The sequence below is a fragment of the Canis lupus genome, chromosome 3 (genome assembly GCF_048164855.1).
Source record: "Canis lupus baileyi chromosome 3, mCanLup2.hap1, whole genome shotgun sequence".
NCBI classification, from domain to species: Eukaryota; Metazoa; Chordata; class Mammalia; order Carnivora; family Canidae; genus Canis; species Canis lupus.
The window spans coordinates 43505357-43524059 of NC_132840.1; the positions used below are offsets into that span (position 1 = coordinate 43505357).

The following is an 18703-nucleotide window of genomic DNA, read 5'->3' on the forward strand; positions in this document are numbered from 1 at the left end:
AGTCTGTGCAACTAAAAGCATACACTGGATCCCTTCAAACAAAATGGTGCCACCTTCTATATTAAGGATTAAATTAGCTGATTGGTAAGATGTATATGCCATGTTATTGAGAGAGTTATATTTTCTTAATGAATACACTGTATGTTTTAAGTCCAAGGAAACATTGAAGCCTACAAGATAAAAAAAGATTTCCATAGTAAGATGTAAACTAATCTGTATAGTGATGCTATTCCTATATAATTCATCAAACCATATCTTACAAAATTGGTAGTATATGTATGTTAAAACATATCTAATATTGACTAATAATACTAAATTATCAACTTTACCTTTCTTTTATTACTTATCATGGGTGATTTTTTTTCCATCTAACATTATGTTTTTATACTTTGCCTATTATATCATTCTTTTCCCCCATGCATATTTTTCTTTTAGGGAAAATATGTCTCAACTTGTAACTGTCAGCTTATCTATTTCCCATTTCTATGTGATCACTTATTAGGGCACTAATGATATTGTTTTTGTGACTGTTAATGGTAGTGTACTATTGTTAGTTGATTCTGGAAGGGTTATGGTAGTATAGTATAGAGGTTAACGGTATGGTCGCAGGATCCAGACGATGTGTGAATCTCTACTCAGCAAGTCACTAAGTATATGACTTTGGCAAATTACTCAATTTTGTTTTGCTGTGGTTTCCTTTATTTATTTTTCTATAAAGTTTTTAAAACATATTTTCAAGTAATCTCCATAACCAATATAAGGTTCTGACTTACACCCAAAGATCAAGAGTCACATGCTCTTGACTGAACCATCCAGGTGCTTCCACCTTTAAAAAAAATTTTTTTTAAGTTTATTTATTTAAGTAATCTCTAAACCCAACATGGAGGCTTGAACTCACAACCCTGAGACCAAGAGTCAAGAGCATGCACTTCTCAGTGTCAGGCTGGTTTCTTGATTTTTAATAAAAGGAGTGAGTTCAGTGCTCTGGTACCTAGTAAAAGCTAAGTGAAAGCTAGCAATAACAATGGCAATAATAAAAATTATTATTATTTTTTTTATAAAAATTATTATTGAGTTAGTTTCTATTGTGAACTTAATATACTAGCACTTGTGTATGTTTAATTTATTCATATGCAAGTAGAGCAGGTTGGCTATAACTCTCCAATCTAGGATCAATATGCCTATGTACATGATAGTCCATTTCCTTTAGAAAATTCTGTCTGGGGGATCCCTGGGTGGTGCAGCGGTTTAGCGCCTGCCTTTGGCCCAGGGCGCGATCCTGGAGACCCGAGATCAAATCCCACATCGGGCTGCTTCTCCCTCTGCCTAAGTCTCTGCCTCTCTCTCTCTCTGTGTGACTATCATAAATAAATAAAAATTAAAAAAAAATTCTGTCTGTTGTATATTATGAATAAATTTTCCAAGGCCAAATTCAATGGCAAAATAATTGTATTCACTTTGTATTTGAGTGCCTAGCATTTGCAAAATAACAGAGTAGTATACAGATATATGAAATATAGTTCCTGTACTCAAGTATTATCATTTTAACAGGAAGGATTAGGAATAGAAATCTGCTTTTTCAGGACCCTAGGTGGGTGAAAATTATACCAGAAGAAACCATGTCAGACCGGATTAATACTGGAAACAGAATGAACCGGAAAGTCAGTTTTACCATTTTGGGGAGCAAAGGGGAAATGAATTGAATTACATATATACCTTGGTGGTGGTTATTGTTTTCATACCCAGGAATCTCTAGATCTGCAGTCTACCTGTAGTCTTTTTTTTTTTTTTTTTTTTGAGAGGAGAGAGAGAGAGAGAGAATCTCAAGCAGGCTCCATGCTCAGCATGCAGAGCCCCACATGGGGCTAAGTCTCACAACCCTGAGATCATGATCCTAGTTGAAATTACAATTTGGACGGTTAATTGATGAGCCACCCAGGTGCCCCTGCAGTCTACCTGTATTTATTCTCTTTCCTGGTTCAGCATCTACAAGTGTATTACTTGTTAAAAACTCTGTATGTGCAATATATACAAAGAGAAATGTTTAATGCTATTTACATAAGACAGGTACAAACGAAGTATGACCATTATTAGTGTAGAAGTAGGTGATATCTCATCCTGCAGAAAAGAATTGGAAAAAACTTAGGTGTTTCGGTGGCACATTTAGTTGGGTGACCAACCCCTTATTTCAGCTCAGGTTATGATATTAGGGTCATGAGATCAAACCTCATGTTGGGTTCCATGCTGAGTGTGGACCCTGCTTAGGATTATTCCTCTCCCCCGACCCCCTGTTCATGGTCATGCTCTCTCAATCAAAATAAATAAATACATAATAAAAGAAATTGGAAAAAAAGTTCTTGAAAGAATATTTGAGCTGGGATTTCAAAAGATGCATGTGATTTCAGATGAAGTTTAGGAGCTTTAGTGGTATCTTTGCTCCATGCAAGGTCAAGGTATCAGCGTAAGTAGTGATTCAGAGTGAGGGCTGTGCATGGCATCCTGGTCAGATAGTAAATACCCATTGAGCTGAAACGTGATCTATGTGAAGGTTCTGTACTGGGAAATATACTTGGAGAGGTAAGTTGATGTCCTATTTAGTGGGCTTGGAATGCCTTCAACTTAAAGAATTGAGATCCATGAAAGGTATTTTACGTGGCAGATGGTGGTGGCAGTGATGATTGGCTAGTACAGCTGGATTATCCACTAACCGCATTTTGTGTTTATTTGAATTCATATTTTATCTCTCTTAGGAAGTTCACGATTTATTACAAGACTATGAGTTAAAATATTGTTATGTGGACAGAAATAAGCGAACAGGTAAGCTTTTACTTTTAAGCAGCTGGTTTCATTTTGATTCTCAATGTGGGCACTAATAGTGGCTTACTGTCTTTTCATTCTTAATCTCTGAAACTCTTAAGCATTAAATCATATAAATGCTACTCACACAATGTATTTTCTGAAGATAATATCTTAAATTATCACATAATTAATGTGTTACTGGAGACATTATTTTTATAAAGAGTTCTAATATGTTGTGATGTTATAATAAATTTTTATAGGCTTGGTATCCTTCAATTTTTTTTATTGAAGTATAATTAGCATATAGTGTTATATTAGTTTCAAGTGTACAACACTTTTTGGGGGTATACAACCTATTGATTCCACAATTTTTTGCATTACCCAGTGCATACCACAATAAGTGTACTCACCATCTGTCACCATACAACATTATTGTTATATTACGGACTGTATTCCCTATGCTATACTTTTCATCTCCATCACTTATTTCATGGTTGGAAATTTGTACCTGTTAATTCCTTTAATGTATTTCACCACCACCTCCATATCCCCTCAGGCAACTGCCAGTTTGTTCTATGTATTTGTTTTTGTTTTTATTTTTTAAGTAAACTCTGTGCCCAATGTGGGGCTCAAACTCATGACCCTGAGATCAAGAGTCATGCTCTACCAACTAAACCAGTCAGGCGCCCCTTGTTTGTTTTTGTTTATTCATTTGTTTTTTAGAATCCACATGTTAGTGGAATCATATGGTATTTATCCTTCTCTGTCTGACTTATTTTACTTAGTATTATATCCTCTAGGTCTGTCCATGTGATTACAAATGGCAAGATCTCATTCTTTTTTATGGCTGAGTAATATTCTGTTGTGAATATATATACATCTTCATTGTTGTAAAGCTGCAATAAACAGGTGCATATATCTTTTCAAATTAATGTTTTCATTTTCTTTGGGTAAATACTCAATAGTGGAATTTCTTGATCATATGGTAATTCTACTTTTAATTTTATGAGGAACTTCCATATGAGTGGCTACATTAATTTACATTCCTGTCAATAGTGCACAAGGATTCCCTTTTCTCCTCATAACACTTATTATTTCTTGTCTTTTTGATACTAGCAATTCTGACTGGTATGAGGTGATATTGTGATTTTGTTGTGGATTTCCTTTTTGATGAATGATGAGCATCTTTTCATGTATATGATGGTCATCTATGCCTTCTTCGGAAAAATATCTATTCATTTCTTTGCTTATTTTTTTTAAAGATTTATTTATTTATTCATGATAGACAGTGAGAGGCAGAGACACAGGAGGAGGGAGAAGCAGGCTCCATGCCGGGAGCCCGACATGGGACTCGATCCCGGGACTCCAGAATCGCATCCTGGGCCAAAGGCAGGCGCCAAACCGCTGAGCCACCCAGGGATCCCCCTCTTTGCTTATTTTTTAATCAGACTGGTTTTTTTGGTGTTGAATTGTATGAGTTTATATGTTTTGGATATCAAACCTTTACCAGATATATCATTTGCAAATCTCTTCTCCCATTCATTAGGTTGTCTTTCATTTTATTGAGGATTTACTTTGCTGTGCAAATTATTTTTGTGTAGTCTCAGTAGTTTATTTTCACTTTTGTTTCCCTTGCCTCAGGAGACATGTCCATAAATATGTTGCTAAGGGTGATGTCCAAGAGATCACTGTCTTTTTTTCAACCATTTGGAATTTTATGGGTTCAGGGCTCACATTCAGGTCTTTAGTTCATTTTGAGCTTGTGTATGGTCTAAGAAAGTGGTCCAGTTTCATTCATTTGCATGTAGCTGTCTAGTTTTCCCAGTACCATTTATTGAAAAGACTGTATTTCCCATTATATATTCTTACCTCCTTTGCTATGGATTAATTGGCCACATAGATATGGGTTTATTTTGGGGCTCTCTGTTTCATTGATCTATGTGTCTATTTTTGTGCCAGTGCCAAACTGGTTTGATTACTGTAGCTTTGTAGTAGATCTTGAAATCTGGGATTATGATACCTCCAGGTTTGTTCTTCTTTCTCGAGATTGCTTTGGCTTTTTGAGGTCCTTTGTGGTTCCATACATTTTAGAATTAGTTGTTCTAGTTCTGTGAAAAATGTTGTTGGTATTTTGTTAGAAATTGCACTAAATCTGTAGATTGCTTTGGGTAGTATGGACATTTTAACAGTATGGGGGTTCCAGTCCAGGACTGTGGGATATCTTTCCATTTGTTTGAGTCCTCTTCAATTTCTTTCATCATCATTATAGTTTCAGAATACGGGTCTTTTACCTCTTTGGTTTAATTTATTCCTAGACATTTTATTCTTTTTGGTGCAATTATTAATGGGATTGTTTTCTTTCTCTTTTTGCTAGTTCATTATTAGTGTACAGAAAGGCAACTATTTTCTGTGTATTAATTTTAAATCCTGCAGTTTTACTGAATTCATTTATTATAATAGCTTTTGTTGGGATCTTTAGGGTTTTCCTTTTCTTTTCTTTTTTTTTTTTTCTTTTTTTTTAAGATTTTACTTAATTACTCATGAGAGACACAGAGAGAGAGGCAGAGACACAGGCAGAGGGAGAAGCAGGCTCCATGCAGGGAGTCCCATGTGGGACCCAATCCAGGGACTTTAGGACCACGGTCTGGGTGGAAGGCAGGTACCCAGCCACTGAGCTACCCAGGGATCCCTTTAGGGTTTTCTATGTATAGTATCATGCCATCTTTGAATAGTGACAGTTTAACTTGTTCCTTACCAATTTAGATGAATTTTATTTCTTTTTCTTGCCTAATTGCTGTGACTAGGACTTCCAGTACTATGTTGAATAAAAAGAATGGACATTATTGTCTTGTTTCTGATGTTAGAGAAAAAAAACTTAGTTTTTTTTTTGCCATTGAGTATGAGTATGATGTGGATTTTTCATGATGACCTTTATTTAGCTTAAAGTATCCCCGAAACACACTCTGTTGAGAGTTTTTTATCATGAAAAAATGTTGAATTTTGTCAAATGCTTTTTCTGCGTGTATTGAGATGATTGTATGATTTATTTAATTTTATTTATTTATTTTTGATTGTATGATTTTTATTCTTTATTTTTTTTAATATGGTTTATCACATTGATTGATTTGTGAATATTGAACTTCCCTGCAGCCCTGGAATAAATTCCACTTAATCTAGGTGAATGATCCTTTCAATGTTGCTAAATACACTTGCTAATATTTTGTTGAAGATTTTGCATCTATGTTCATCAGGAATATTCTTCTGTAATTTTCTTTCTTCATAGTGTCACATATTTCAACATGAAAGAAAATTTTTAATACTTCACAAAATTTTGCATTACATGTAGTTGGGAAAAATAAAATCTGTAGTTTGAAAATATTGTAAAAATTAAAAACAGAACATTGTAGTATCTTGTAGTGGAACTCCTAATATAATTCCAATACTTTTATTTGAGTCACTGGTCGTGAAATTAGTTAAGTGGGTGGTGTCAGCATTAAAAAAAAAAACAAAAACACCACGAAATAGAATAGAAATATCAGAGTGCATTGCATGTGGTAGGAGTATTAGTTCCTGATTACTTTTGTTTCAGAACTGTGTATATGTATACCAAGTCACAGACCAAAAGTATATTCCTTACTGTAAGTCATAGTCAAAAAAGTTTGAAAACACTGGCTTAGAAAATTCTTTAATTTATTTTATCTTCTAGCTTTCGTAACCTTACTGAATGGAGAGCAAGCCCAGAATGCAATTCAGATGTTTCATCAATATTCTTTTCGAGGAAAGGACTTAATTGTTCAGCTCCAGCCAACAGATGCCTTGCTGTGTATTACCAACTTGCCCACTTCTTTCACACTAGAAGAGTTTGAAGAACTTGTTCGTGCTTATGGAAATATTGAGAGATGTTTTCTAGTCTACAGTGAAGTTACTGGCCATTCCAAAGGCTATGGATTTGTGGAATACATGAAAAAGGACTTTGCTGCAAAGGCTAGATTGGAGTTACTGGGTAAACAATTGGGAGCATCAGCTCTGTTTGCACAATGGATGGATGTTAATCTATTGGCTGCAGAGCTCATTCATTCTAAGTGCCTTTGTATAGATAAACTCCCTAGTGACTACAGGGATTCAGAGGAGCTGTTGCAATTTTTTTCCAGTATACATAAACCTGTGTTTTGCCAGGTATGTATTCTTAGGGTATCATTTGAAATCTTTGAAAGTCTTTGCCTGTATATTCTGCATGCACTCACAAATTTATTATACCTATGTGAAAATCACAATGGATAATCTAAGTCTTTTTTAATCTGTAATGAAGACTTTAAGGTCATGGTAAATTTTCAGTCAATTCCTTTTGCAGATGAGTTAACCTATATTATTATATAGTTAAGTATGTCTTAGCAAACCCATCACTTACTCATTCACTTCATTCCAACCATTTGTTGAGCCATTCATCCATTGATCCATTCATCCATCCAAGTGTTGCTTATTATCTTCTCTGTGCCAGACACTATACTGCTAAAAGTTAGAAATAGAATAGAAACGTACTCTCTCAATACCTTACAATTTTGTGGAAGATACTGACAAGCAGATAATTATAAATCCTGTATAAAGAGTAATGTAATAGAAGATAGGGGAGTATTATGAGGTTTAAAAAGAATGTATAATCCTATCTTAATGGGATCATGGTGAGACATTCAGAGAAGATGTTGAAAACTGACAGGACTGGTACAAATTTTCATGTACTTGATCAGTAAAATTAAATACATTCTACTAAATAGACAAAAGTATATATTGTATAAAGCTCCTTCCCTTGTAGGTATCCAGTAGCAACTGATGAACTCTTTTCTCCCTTGCTTTCCTTAATTTCTTCCTTCTCTCTCTTCTCTCCTCCCTTTCTCTTTTTACTCTTACCCATATTCCCTGCCCCCACTACCCCACCATTTTTCTTTTATCATGCATTTGTTGAGTCTCTACTATTAAACTAGAAAGCTCGGAGTTGTTATAGTTTTATACATATGTGGGTATATATATATCCACATACACACATAACCATATATAACTATAATTATATAATATTTTATTATATATGTAAATATAGATTATATAGCTAACTATATAACTATATATAATACATATAACTATAATTATATAGATTAATGCTACCATCTTACTTTTTCTTGTATTTCTATCCCTTCAATCCCAATATAAGCATCAAAGCAACCATCTAAGGGTTTCATAAAACTAGAAAATTTTGTGACAAATTTTTTATCAAATCTTTGCCCAGTTATTGAAAGATGATAATCTAATCCATATCTTTTTTTGGATACTATTAAGTATACAGTGATATTCTGTGGTCAAACAAAATTCTTTGTAGCTGTAGTTGGTGCCTTTGAAGCAAATGTGAGGGAAGTAGCCATTTATCACAAGTTGTATTTGAATTATGAATCACAGAGTTGGAAGGTACCTGAGAAGTTCTCTAATCTTGGTTGCCACTGGTAGAAAAATGTTTTGTTATATTATTTGTAAGTGACCATTTAGCTCTATTAAAATGTTTCAAAATAATGGAAAATTAACTAGAAGTCAGACCATTACATATTTGAATGGCTCTCGTACTGAACTTAAATATTCCTCTTGAAAACTGCTGATGCTGTGGACTTAGATGATTTTGTCTTTTGAAATAATTAAAATAGTATTATAATTTATATAGCCATAAAAGTTATCATAATGAACTAGGAATAGTAATAAGCGTTTCAAAAGTTCTCAAAGGGTCAATAAAACAACTTTGCAACTTTGCCTTTATCAGTGGATCTGTGAGATTCAGGTTCTTTTGCTTTGTAGGTTGACATGGACTATATTGAAGGTAGTCTCTTATCTTGTGATCAAGGGACATTAAAGAGACTGATGACTTTTACAAATCTGATTTTTTTTTTAAAGATTTTATTTATTTATTCATGAGAGACAGAGAGAGGCAGAGGGAGAAGCGCAGGGACCCTGATGTGGGACTCAATCCCAGGGCTCTGGGGTCACAATCTGAGCCAAAGGCAGACATTCAACCACTGAGCCACCCAGCCACCCCTTACAAATCTGATTTTAATATCTGGTTTAGATTAGAAGAGAAATGGGGCTGTAGGAGAAGTGTTTGGAAGAGGTACATGTTTTCCCTTCCTGTTAGGTGATTGGAAAAAGCTTTGTGGAAGAAAAAACATTTGAGGACAGTTTTCAAAGGAAGAATGTGAAGGAAAAATAGAAATTTGGTCAAACCATACAAAAAGGTAAATCTTCAAAAATAAGAGGAGAGAAACTAAAAAAGATTGAGAAATTATTTAATCGTAATATTAACTTATGAGATGCCAAATCCAAACGTGTTGTAGATGTGTCTTTTAAAAGACATACCATGCTGAATTTTACCACATTTACCACTTTATCGCGTGAATGTGTTTAAGATAATTCAGACATGTTCAAAACTTAGAAACTTTTTAGAGTCTTATTTTGTTCTTATTTTTGCTCTTTGTACCAGTCTTTACAGATCCAGGACTTTAGTATCTTCCTTTACACTCTTACAGGTGGGTGACTGGAAATATCAAGTTCTACATTGCAGGAGTTTATTTAGGGCACATTCAGAAATAAAGCTTGTGTGTTGTGTATGGCATTTTAACAAAAGCTGGGTACAGTTTTCCCAAATAAGATTTGCTTTGGAATACTTGACCAAATTTCTGAGATTTGCCTAAATTATTGAATTAAAATAATTCCTCCTCCTTTTCTTCTCTTAATAATACAAACTTTAATTGATGTAGATATGTGATCAATAATTGTTCAGTATCTTTCATTGCGCATGTATCTGGCAAATTTATTTTAAAGTTTTAGTTATTGTGTCTCCATATTTTTCTATACCTAAATTATTAGTTATACATCTTCATATAGATGGAATATTATAATTTGAGCTTTGACTTTTAAAATAACTTAGAAAATTAAAGAATTAAAAAGAAACTTGACAGAATCTTATTTACAATCCTATCTTCAGGGAAGATAGTATTATAGTACTATAGTATCTATCTATTATAGTACATAAGTATCTATCTATCTATCTATTTATTAATTTTTTTATTTATTAATTTATTAAAAGTAATCCCTATACCCAATGTGGGGCTCAGACTCATGAGCCCAAGATCAAGAATTGCATGCTTTTCCAACTGAGCCAGGCAGGCATCCCACAACTAGGAAACTTGATTTTGGAGAGAAAGAATACATTATTTTTGCCAGTATCATGTTTTGATACATTTGTTTTATTTTATTTTTTTTGATACTTTACATTTATTTTTTTTTATTGGTGTTCAATTTACCAACATACAGAATAACCCCCAGTGCCCGTCACACAATCACTCCCACCCCCCGCCCTCCTCCCCTTCTACTACCCCTAGTTCGTTTCCCAGAGTTAGCAGTCTTTACGTTATGTCTCCCTTTCTTTTTTTTTTTTTAATTTTTATTTATTTATGATAGGCACACAGTGAGAGAGAGAGAGGCAGAGACACAGGCAGAGGGAGAAGCAGGCTCCATGCACCGGGAGCCCGACATGGGATTCGATCCCGGGTCTCCAGGATCGCGCCCTGGGCCAAAGGCAGGCACCAAACCGCTGCGCCACCCAGGGATCCCTATGTCTCCCTTTCTGATATTTCCCACACATTTCTTCTCCCTTCCCTTATATTCCCTTTCACTATTATTTATATTCCCCACATGAATGAGAACATATAATGTTTGTCCTTCTCCGACTGACTTGCTTCACTCAGCGATACATTTGTTTTAGAATTTGAAAATTATATAGAAAATAAATATTTCTAACTGAATTTTAGAATTCTCCTTTTAACAAAATGTATTAAATCAGCTTGCACAGGATGAAGGCAGTTATGTTGGTGGCTTTGCAGTAGTTGAATATAACACTGCTGAGCATGCTGAAGAGGTTCATCAAGCAGCTGATGGAATGACCATCAAAGGAAGCAAAGTCCAAGTTTCCTTCTGTGCCCCAGGAGCACCAGGGCGAAGTACATTAGCAGCATTGATAGCATCTCAACGTGTGGTAAGTCTACTGTTCCTTATTAGGATACAGAAAAATTCTAATACTATTTTAATCTTTCCAAACCAGTGGACCCTTCATTGGACCCTCATTATATTTCCATTATACAAAGACATTCTTCCTTTGAAAACTTGGCTAAATGGTGTCTCTGTCATATCAAGCCAGAAGTTATTACAAAAGAAATTGCATTTGGTAGATTATAGCCAAAGAAATTTTATGTAGGAATGTTCTGTTCTAAATTTTGAGTGTCATGTCTCTTTTTCCAAAGTGTTCATAAGTATCCACAGTGCATATATAGGAAGGTGTGTGCTTTGTTTTTGCGTACATGGCCCATTGTCAGTACTTCTCTATTGTTAACTGTCTTCTTATTCCTCTCTCTGCCTCTCTAGTGTGGAAGTTCCATGTATATAGGGACTATTCCTTGTTCAGTTTTTACTCAAGGCACTTAGCATGGTAAATACTCATTGAATGAACTAAGGAAGGAATACACATTTGAGGGATGAGGGGAAAAGACTTCATGATGGAGGGGATCTTTGAGTGTGACATTAAAGTATGATTTTGAAATACATTGTTGAGAATGGAGGCTAGGATTGCTAGATAAATACAGATTTTGCATGAGACATTATACTGAGAAAATTTTCCAGTGTTTATCTGAAACCCAAGTTTAACTGGGCATCCTGCATTTTTACTTGCTAAATCTGGCGACTATAAGTAGAGTGAGTTGAATAAAACCTTTCAAGCAATAGAATTGGGCAAATTTGCATGCTTCAAGAGAGGTGAGTGGTGCAGGTGAAGATGTGTAGAAAAGGATGTATGGTGAAATGATAGGTTGATGCCAAATCAGGGAGGACCATTGAACACTGAAAGAGTAGAGATTGAATTTGATAAGCGGGGGGAGTGTGGGGGGAGCTTTTGAAGTATATAAACAAGGTAATGATAGAATCAGAGTTAAGCCATCAAGAGATCAGTCTAAAAGTGGTTCGTAGATGAAATGAGGAAGGAGGAAAAGATAGGAGGTTGCTCTTGGCCTCATGTCTCTTGCCCTCCTCTTCCTGTTCTTTAATCTCACATCTGGTCCTGGATCCCTTCTCCTTTCTTTTGTAGTTTGTCCTTCTCCTCTTAAGTGCTTCTGTCATTCTCCTGTCCTTGCTTGTGGAAGTCATAACTTCACCTATTCTTTGACTGTCAATGTCATGCCTCTGGTTAAATTGACTCTGTTGGATCATAGTCACACAGTTTAAAATTCTGAATCCATCTAGTCAGCTACATCTGCAGCGAGGGCACTGTGTCCTCTTGAAGAGAAACACCTACATGACTTGATGCTATTACACATGTGTAATATATGTTAATTGGTTATCCCCTGCAAAACTTTAGCTCATCATCTCTCATCAGCTGCTTATTTCCATTTTCTACAGCAATTGTCTCAAACTTTCACCCTGTTTCTGCCTTTGTCCTATCAGCTGGTCATGGCTCCTACTTTTTAGAAAGTACAAAGGTCATGTGCTGGATCATTCATTCAACTCTTCTCATACTGCACCAGCAAATGTGTCCCAATTTTTTAAAAAATATTTGTTTGTTTGTTTGTTTGTTTATTTATTTATTTATTTGAGAGGGCGGGCCAGAAGGGGGAAGGGGCACAGGGGGTGGGAGAGAGAATCTCAAACAGATTCTGAGCTGAGCACAGAGCCTCACATGGGGCTCTATCTCATGACCCTGAGATTATGACCTGAGCCAAAAACCGAGAGTCAGACACTTAACTGACTGTGATACCCAGGCACACCTGTGTCTCTATTTTTCTTTTTCTCTTCAGTAGCATTCATTCCACAGGTACATTCTGCACACCCACTCCATGCTAGGCACTGTTAGAGATGTTTACAATTCTTCAGTGAACAAAATGGACAAAGACCCTGCTCTCTTGGAGGAAGAGCTGTGCTTCCTCCTGCCGGTGCTGGGGCTCATGACCATATCCCCCATCTTCAAGGATTTTGATCATTACCTTTCTACTTACTGTCATTTGTTGCTCCACTAGCTCCCATCCCATCTGTTTATAAACATGCTCAGATCCTTTCCTTTAAAAATGCTCTCTACATACTGCCCTTTATATTAGTCTTCCTTCACAACTGGAGCTTCTTGAACAATTAGGCCCCATTTGCTGTCATCATTTCTCCATTTGCCTCTCAGCCTGATGCACTGTGGTTTCTGCCTCTGCTATTCAAGTGAACCTGTTCTCATGAAGATTAATAGAGATTTCTCAGTATTCAAGTTGAATAGGTGCTATTCAGTCTTATTCCTTGGTCTCTTTAAGAGACTCCACTCTCCTCAATTCCACCCCACCATTCTTTTTTTCTGCTTAACTGTTCCTTCCTCTTCTTCTTTTTCCCTAAAGGCTGATATCAGTAGATGTGTGTGACTTGCAAGCACATATTTTTGAACCATTTGCCCTCAGCACTAAATCGGTATTTCCAAATGATTGTTAAACATCCCACCTTCATGTTCTATAAGTAGTTCAGTTTCAGCATTTCTAAAAGAAAACTATCTTTTCTCTGGAACTTGTTTTTCTGTGTTCTGTGGTGTTGGATTGGATTTGCTGAGTTTATAATTCTGAATCCATCTCATCACCTGCTTCTGCACCAGAGCACTGTGTTCCCTTGGAGAAGAACACATAGGTGGCTAGATGTCACTACAAATGTGTGATATACATGTATAATTCTGTGTTCTGTATATGGCACCAGTTCCCTCTGTTACTAACTCTAATTGATTTTTTTCCAATGCATTGTTTGATTTGATTGGATAATTTATTTTGCATATATGCATGTATCTTTTCGAATTAGTGTGTTTGTATCCTTTGAATAAATACCCAGTAGAAGAATTACTTTGATAAGGTAATAGGTAATACTATTTTTAATTTCTTGAGGAACCTCCATACTGTTTTCCACAGTGTCTGTCCTTATCTTTATAATATCCTCGTTTTTTTCTTTTGGTTTACTCTTTCTCCTCTGTCTTTATTGATATTAATATTTAGTACTTTTGTTTTCAATCTATATTGTTTTCTGATTAACGTATTAAAAGCAGGTATCCTTTTAACTAATGCTATACATATGTATCATAAATTTTATTTTGCTTTTTAAGTTTAAATTCTACTTAACATATAGTGTTATATTAATTTCAGGTATACAATATAGTGATTCAACAACTCTATACAATGTGTCATGAATTTTACATTATGTTTCAAATTGTTTTATGATTTCCTTTTAAATTTAAAGCTTAATTACTTTTGTTTTCATCGTTCAGTTTTTATCCACTTAGGAATTTTAAACATCTATTCTTCTAACACAGATCTGTAATGTATTGCCTTGTGATCAGAGAGTCTAGTCTCTAATGTTGATTTGGGGGAGGGGACCCTGGGGCTGCATTTTGTTTCAGTATGTGGTTACTTTCTGTGAATGTGCCATGTGTGCTCAAAAACAATCCAAACTCCATGTTTGTGGGTTATAAAGTTAATATATGAATCTATGTGTGTATAAATACTAGTTTGAGCTTATTAATTGTGACTCAAATCTTCCCTGTCTTCGCTTATTTTTTTTGCCTGTTTGGTCTGTCGATGTGTGAGAGGAATGTATTAGAAGTTACGTGTAATGGTTGAGTTTTCTTTTTCTCCTTATTATGTTAGTTGTTTCTCCATAGATAGATAAATAGGTATAGGTATTATTATTAGGTGCATGTTTGTTTGTAGTCATATTGATTATTTTACCCCATATGTGTTTTTCTGATGTTAGAGTTGCTACTTCAACTTTCTTTTAGTTTATATTTGCCATCTGTTTATTACCAGCCTTTCTGTATATTTGAAGTATGTGTCTTATAGGTAACATGTTGCTCTAAAAACATGTTTTAAGGGGCGCCTGGGTGGCTCATTGGCTAAGCGTCTGCCTTCAGCTCAAGTCATAATACCAAGGTCTTAAGATCGAGCCCCACATCAGGCTCCCTGCTCAGTGGGGAGCCTGCTTCTCCTCCCACTCCCCCTGCTTGTACTCTTTCTCTCTCTCAAAAAATAAATAAATAAATAAATAAATAAATAAATAAATAAATAAATAAATAAATTCTTTAAAAAATAAAAACAGGTTTTTAAAAATAAAATTTAAAAAATCTGTAATTGGTACATTTAGACTACTTAGATAATGTAGTGATGTTTATTTTCTCATAACATGTTTTCTTTTAACTGTCCCTTTTTTCTTTAATTTTTATTTCTTATCTACTGTTGGATAACTAAGAATTTTCTTCAAGTGTGGGTTGTCCTGGAGAGCAGGTGAAAGTAGGTAAGCATCTCTGGGACAGGAAAAAAGAAACCCCTCAGACAGCAAATCTGAATGTGCCTTCCTTAATGTCACCCCTTTAACAGGGAAAACTAAATGGAATTCTGCATTTTCCATCTGAGGATGGCAGTTTGAGAATTAAACTGGTGGAGTGCACACCATTGCAGCAGTGATGTACTTGATAACTAGGTTGTACTGACTGACCTTTGGAGTCTCAGCTGATCCATTTCCTATGAATTCTTCTCTAGAGAGGCGGGGAGCCATGTCTTGTGCCTCTTGGCATTCCTCCTCAGCATCAATTGTACTCTTAGACTAGATACCAAATGTTTGTTAAATGAGGTTTTTAAATTATCTGAGGCCCCTAAGATCAGGAAGCAATCAGAGGGCTGAGATTTTGTGGCTGAGGAAAAAAAAAAAAAAAAAAAAAAGGCATAGAAACATAACTACTTAAAAAAAAGAAAAGAAAAAAAATTCTTCTTCCCATTTCAGAGTTATATGTTCTGTCTTTAGCCTACTGGTAATTGCTGCTAACTTATTGGCACCCCAAGATTTCTCAGTATCCCTTTCTTCCCATTTAACTCATTCTTATCTCCATCCTACTTCCTCCTTCCTACTCCACCTACCACCATATTGGTGTTTACATTTTAATTTTAGGATTGCCTTAAGTATTTTTTTTTCCCATAGTACTGGATTTTGTATGCAAGACCGAAATTACCTATGACATAACGTACCTTTATTTGCACCTACCATGTAATATTGTCTTGCATTTACTTTATCTTATGTCTCATTTTCAGAGAAGGAATTAATGTGGCAAAAACTTTTGAGAATTTGTATAGTTGGGAATATTTTTATTTCTTTCACATATTTAGATAATAGCAGAGTATAAAAATATTGTAGATACAAAATTCTTCCTTTGACACTTTGAAAATACTAACTTGTTGCCTTTTTAAATCCAATGTTGATGCTTTGAGAGAGAAGGTGGTATTAATTCTATTCTTGTTCCTTTGGAAATATGTTCTTTCTCACTGGAAGCTTTTAGCATTTTTTCTTTGGCTTTGAAGTTCTTAAGTTTCATACTAAAAAATGCGATTAGGTATGTTTTTTCCTTATACATCATCTTCGGAACATCATAACCCCTTCCATTCCATGTTCTTAAATTTTTCTTTAATAATGAGAAATTCTCAGCCATTATTTCTTCAAAGATCCTCTTTTTTCTTCTTCAGGGATTCCTATTTTATACAGGTTGACACTTCTAACTTCTTTATCACCTTACTTTTTCTGTTTTGTGTTTCTTATTTCCATGTTTTGTTTTGTTTATTTGCATTTTCCACTTCTTTATCCTTTGCCAGTGTCTTCTGAGAGCTTTCTTTGAACTGATCTTTTAAGTCCTTGTTTTGTTTTTCAACCACACATGTTCTACTATTTATCTGTTCAAGCATGGGATGGAGGTTAAGAATAATGCTCTGTAACAGTTTCTTCAGTTTCTTTGTCTATAGAATGGTGATAATTATTGTACCAATTTTATAGAGTTGTTTTGGAGAACTACATGATCTAACCCATGTGAAGTGCATAGAATGATGCCAAGTATGTGAAGAAGGCTGCTTTTTTTCTTTCTTTTTTTTAATGTTTATGTTTTTCAGATCCAGTATTTCTAATTAGTTATTCTTTGTAACTGCTTGTCCTTGATTCACGTTACAAATAAACATTTTATAAGGGTATCTATTATGTTACTATGTAGTGTTCTTATTATTTCCTATCCATTAATTCTGGTTCATCCCTTACAGGTGGTTCAGTTATTTACTTATGATTTTTAATGGCTACATTCTCCAGATGTCTAGCTGTGTTCTGTGAATAGGTTTTTCCCTGGGAGGGTTTCAGCTTCCTTCTATGTGAGTGTTTAGGGGTTGGGGAGTAAAGGATGGACAGGGGAGAGCGAAAGCCTGTCCATTTTAGCTGGGGTTTAGTGAACGCAGATGGGGAGCCAGGGCAGAGAACTCCTCCTTTACTATCTGTCCTAACCACAGCCCCTTTCCTGCCCCAACGAGGCAACCCTGCACCTGGGAGAAACTGGTAATTCAGTGGTCCTGCAGCTGTCACTACACTGGTTTCCCTTCTAGTGCTGGCCAGGAAGACCCTCATTACAGCTGCACGAGTAAAAAGCTCTTCCCCAAACTGGCTGTAGATGCAGGCTCTCTCCTGCTCCCAGTTCAGGCCTGCCTCCACACTGAGACCCGCCGCCACCTCTCTCTCTGGGGATTTCTCTCAGACTTTGTGTCTGATTCTCAGATTTGTCACCCTGTCCCTCTCATTTTCACAGTATCTGGGTTTAACGAGGGATTCCAATTGTATTCTCAGTTCTCCATTTTTTTCATGACTAAAAGTTCATATTCATAGTTTTTTTATAACTGTATATTAATATTCTCATCTATCAAGTCGGTTTTTGAAACTGAAAACAATTCCATGTTTTTAGGAGGTTACCTCGTCACATGTGTGTGAATTCACTTCAGCCTTGTCTCGAAGATTAAGTTAATGAAGACTTTTATTATAAGAAAGTTTTTGTTTGTAAGGCAACCCACATTATTATGCTCTAGATGAACATTCTATAGTAAGGCTCTTCTGTAGTATTGACAGTGTGTCAACAAGTTATCTCCCCATTAATAAATTCAGATTCCCTTGGCATCTTTCTACTGGTATTGTGTGAAGAGATTTATCTTACTAAACTGTTAGTCCTCTTAAAGCCAATGTGTATTTCACTGAGACATTTTATGAGGATTTCAGTATATGCTGTATAGTAGAATATCTTAACATTTTAATTAGGAATTGTGGTAGGATAATATACAGAAATGTTTCATATAAAGCAATTTGCATTTATCCTAAAAAATGAATGAGAACTTCTGGAAGAAAGCCTTTAAAATGTCCTCTTTTGTGCTTTTCCTTGTTGTAATATTTTCTATTTCTGTATTTATTGAAGATGCACAGTAATCAAAAAGGCTTACTTCCAGAGCCAAACCCTGTACAAATTATGAAAAGTTTAAACAATCCTGCCATGTTACAAGTTCTTCTTCAACCCCAGCTCTGCGGGCGAGCTGTTAAACCAGGTAAGCACCATGAAAACAGATTAAATATAGAATGTTGGCAAGAAGTCAAATTGTGCTGTTTTACATGAAAAACACATTTAAATTATTCCAAAAATATTTTTCTAGGACTTGCCAATGACTTTTAATTGATGGTCTGAGATGATAATATGTTTTCACTATTTCTTAAACATTTTTACTTATTTTTATTTAAATTTAATTTGCCAACATAGAGTATAACACCTAGGGCTCATCATATCGTGTGCCCTCCTTGATGTGTTTTCACTATTTTTGGTACAGTCTGCTTCTGTGTTTCCTAATTTCTTTTCAGTAAATGTTGAATATTCAAACCAGTTTAGCTCCTAGTTGACAGGAATTTAAAGACCAGATTAAAAAAACTAATAATAATAAAGACCAGATAATTAACACACTATGTTATTATGGACTGTACAAACAAA

At 35.2% G+C, this 18703-nt stretch overlaps 1 protein-coding gene across 7 annotated transcripts in view; it reads left to right on the forward strand.

Moving 5' to 3' along the window:
- Positions 1-18703, forward strand: part of RAVER2 (ribonucleoprotein, PTB binding 2) — a 98741-nt gene that overhangs the window by 16184 nt on the left and 63854 nt on the right. For all 7 annotated transcript variants that reach the window (XR_012028208.1, XR_012028209.1, XM_072820629.1 and 4 more), the window contains exons 2-5: positions 2751-2817; positions 6506-6975; positions 10673-10864; positions 18143-18269. Coding sequence is in view for 5 of the 7 variants with exons in the window: in XM_072820629.1 (XP_072676730.1) it covers positions 2751-2817; positions 6506-6975; positions 10673-10864; positions 18143-18269 (856 nt within the window). In the remaining 2 variants the exon portion in view is untranslated. The remainder of the gene's footprint in view (positions 1-2750; positions 2818-6505; positions 6976-10672; positions 10865-18142; positions 18270-18703) is intronic.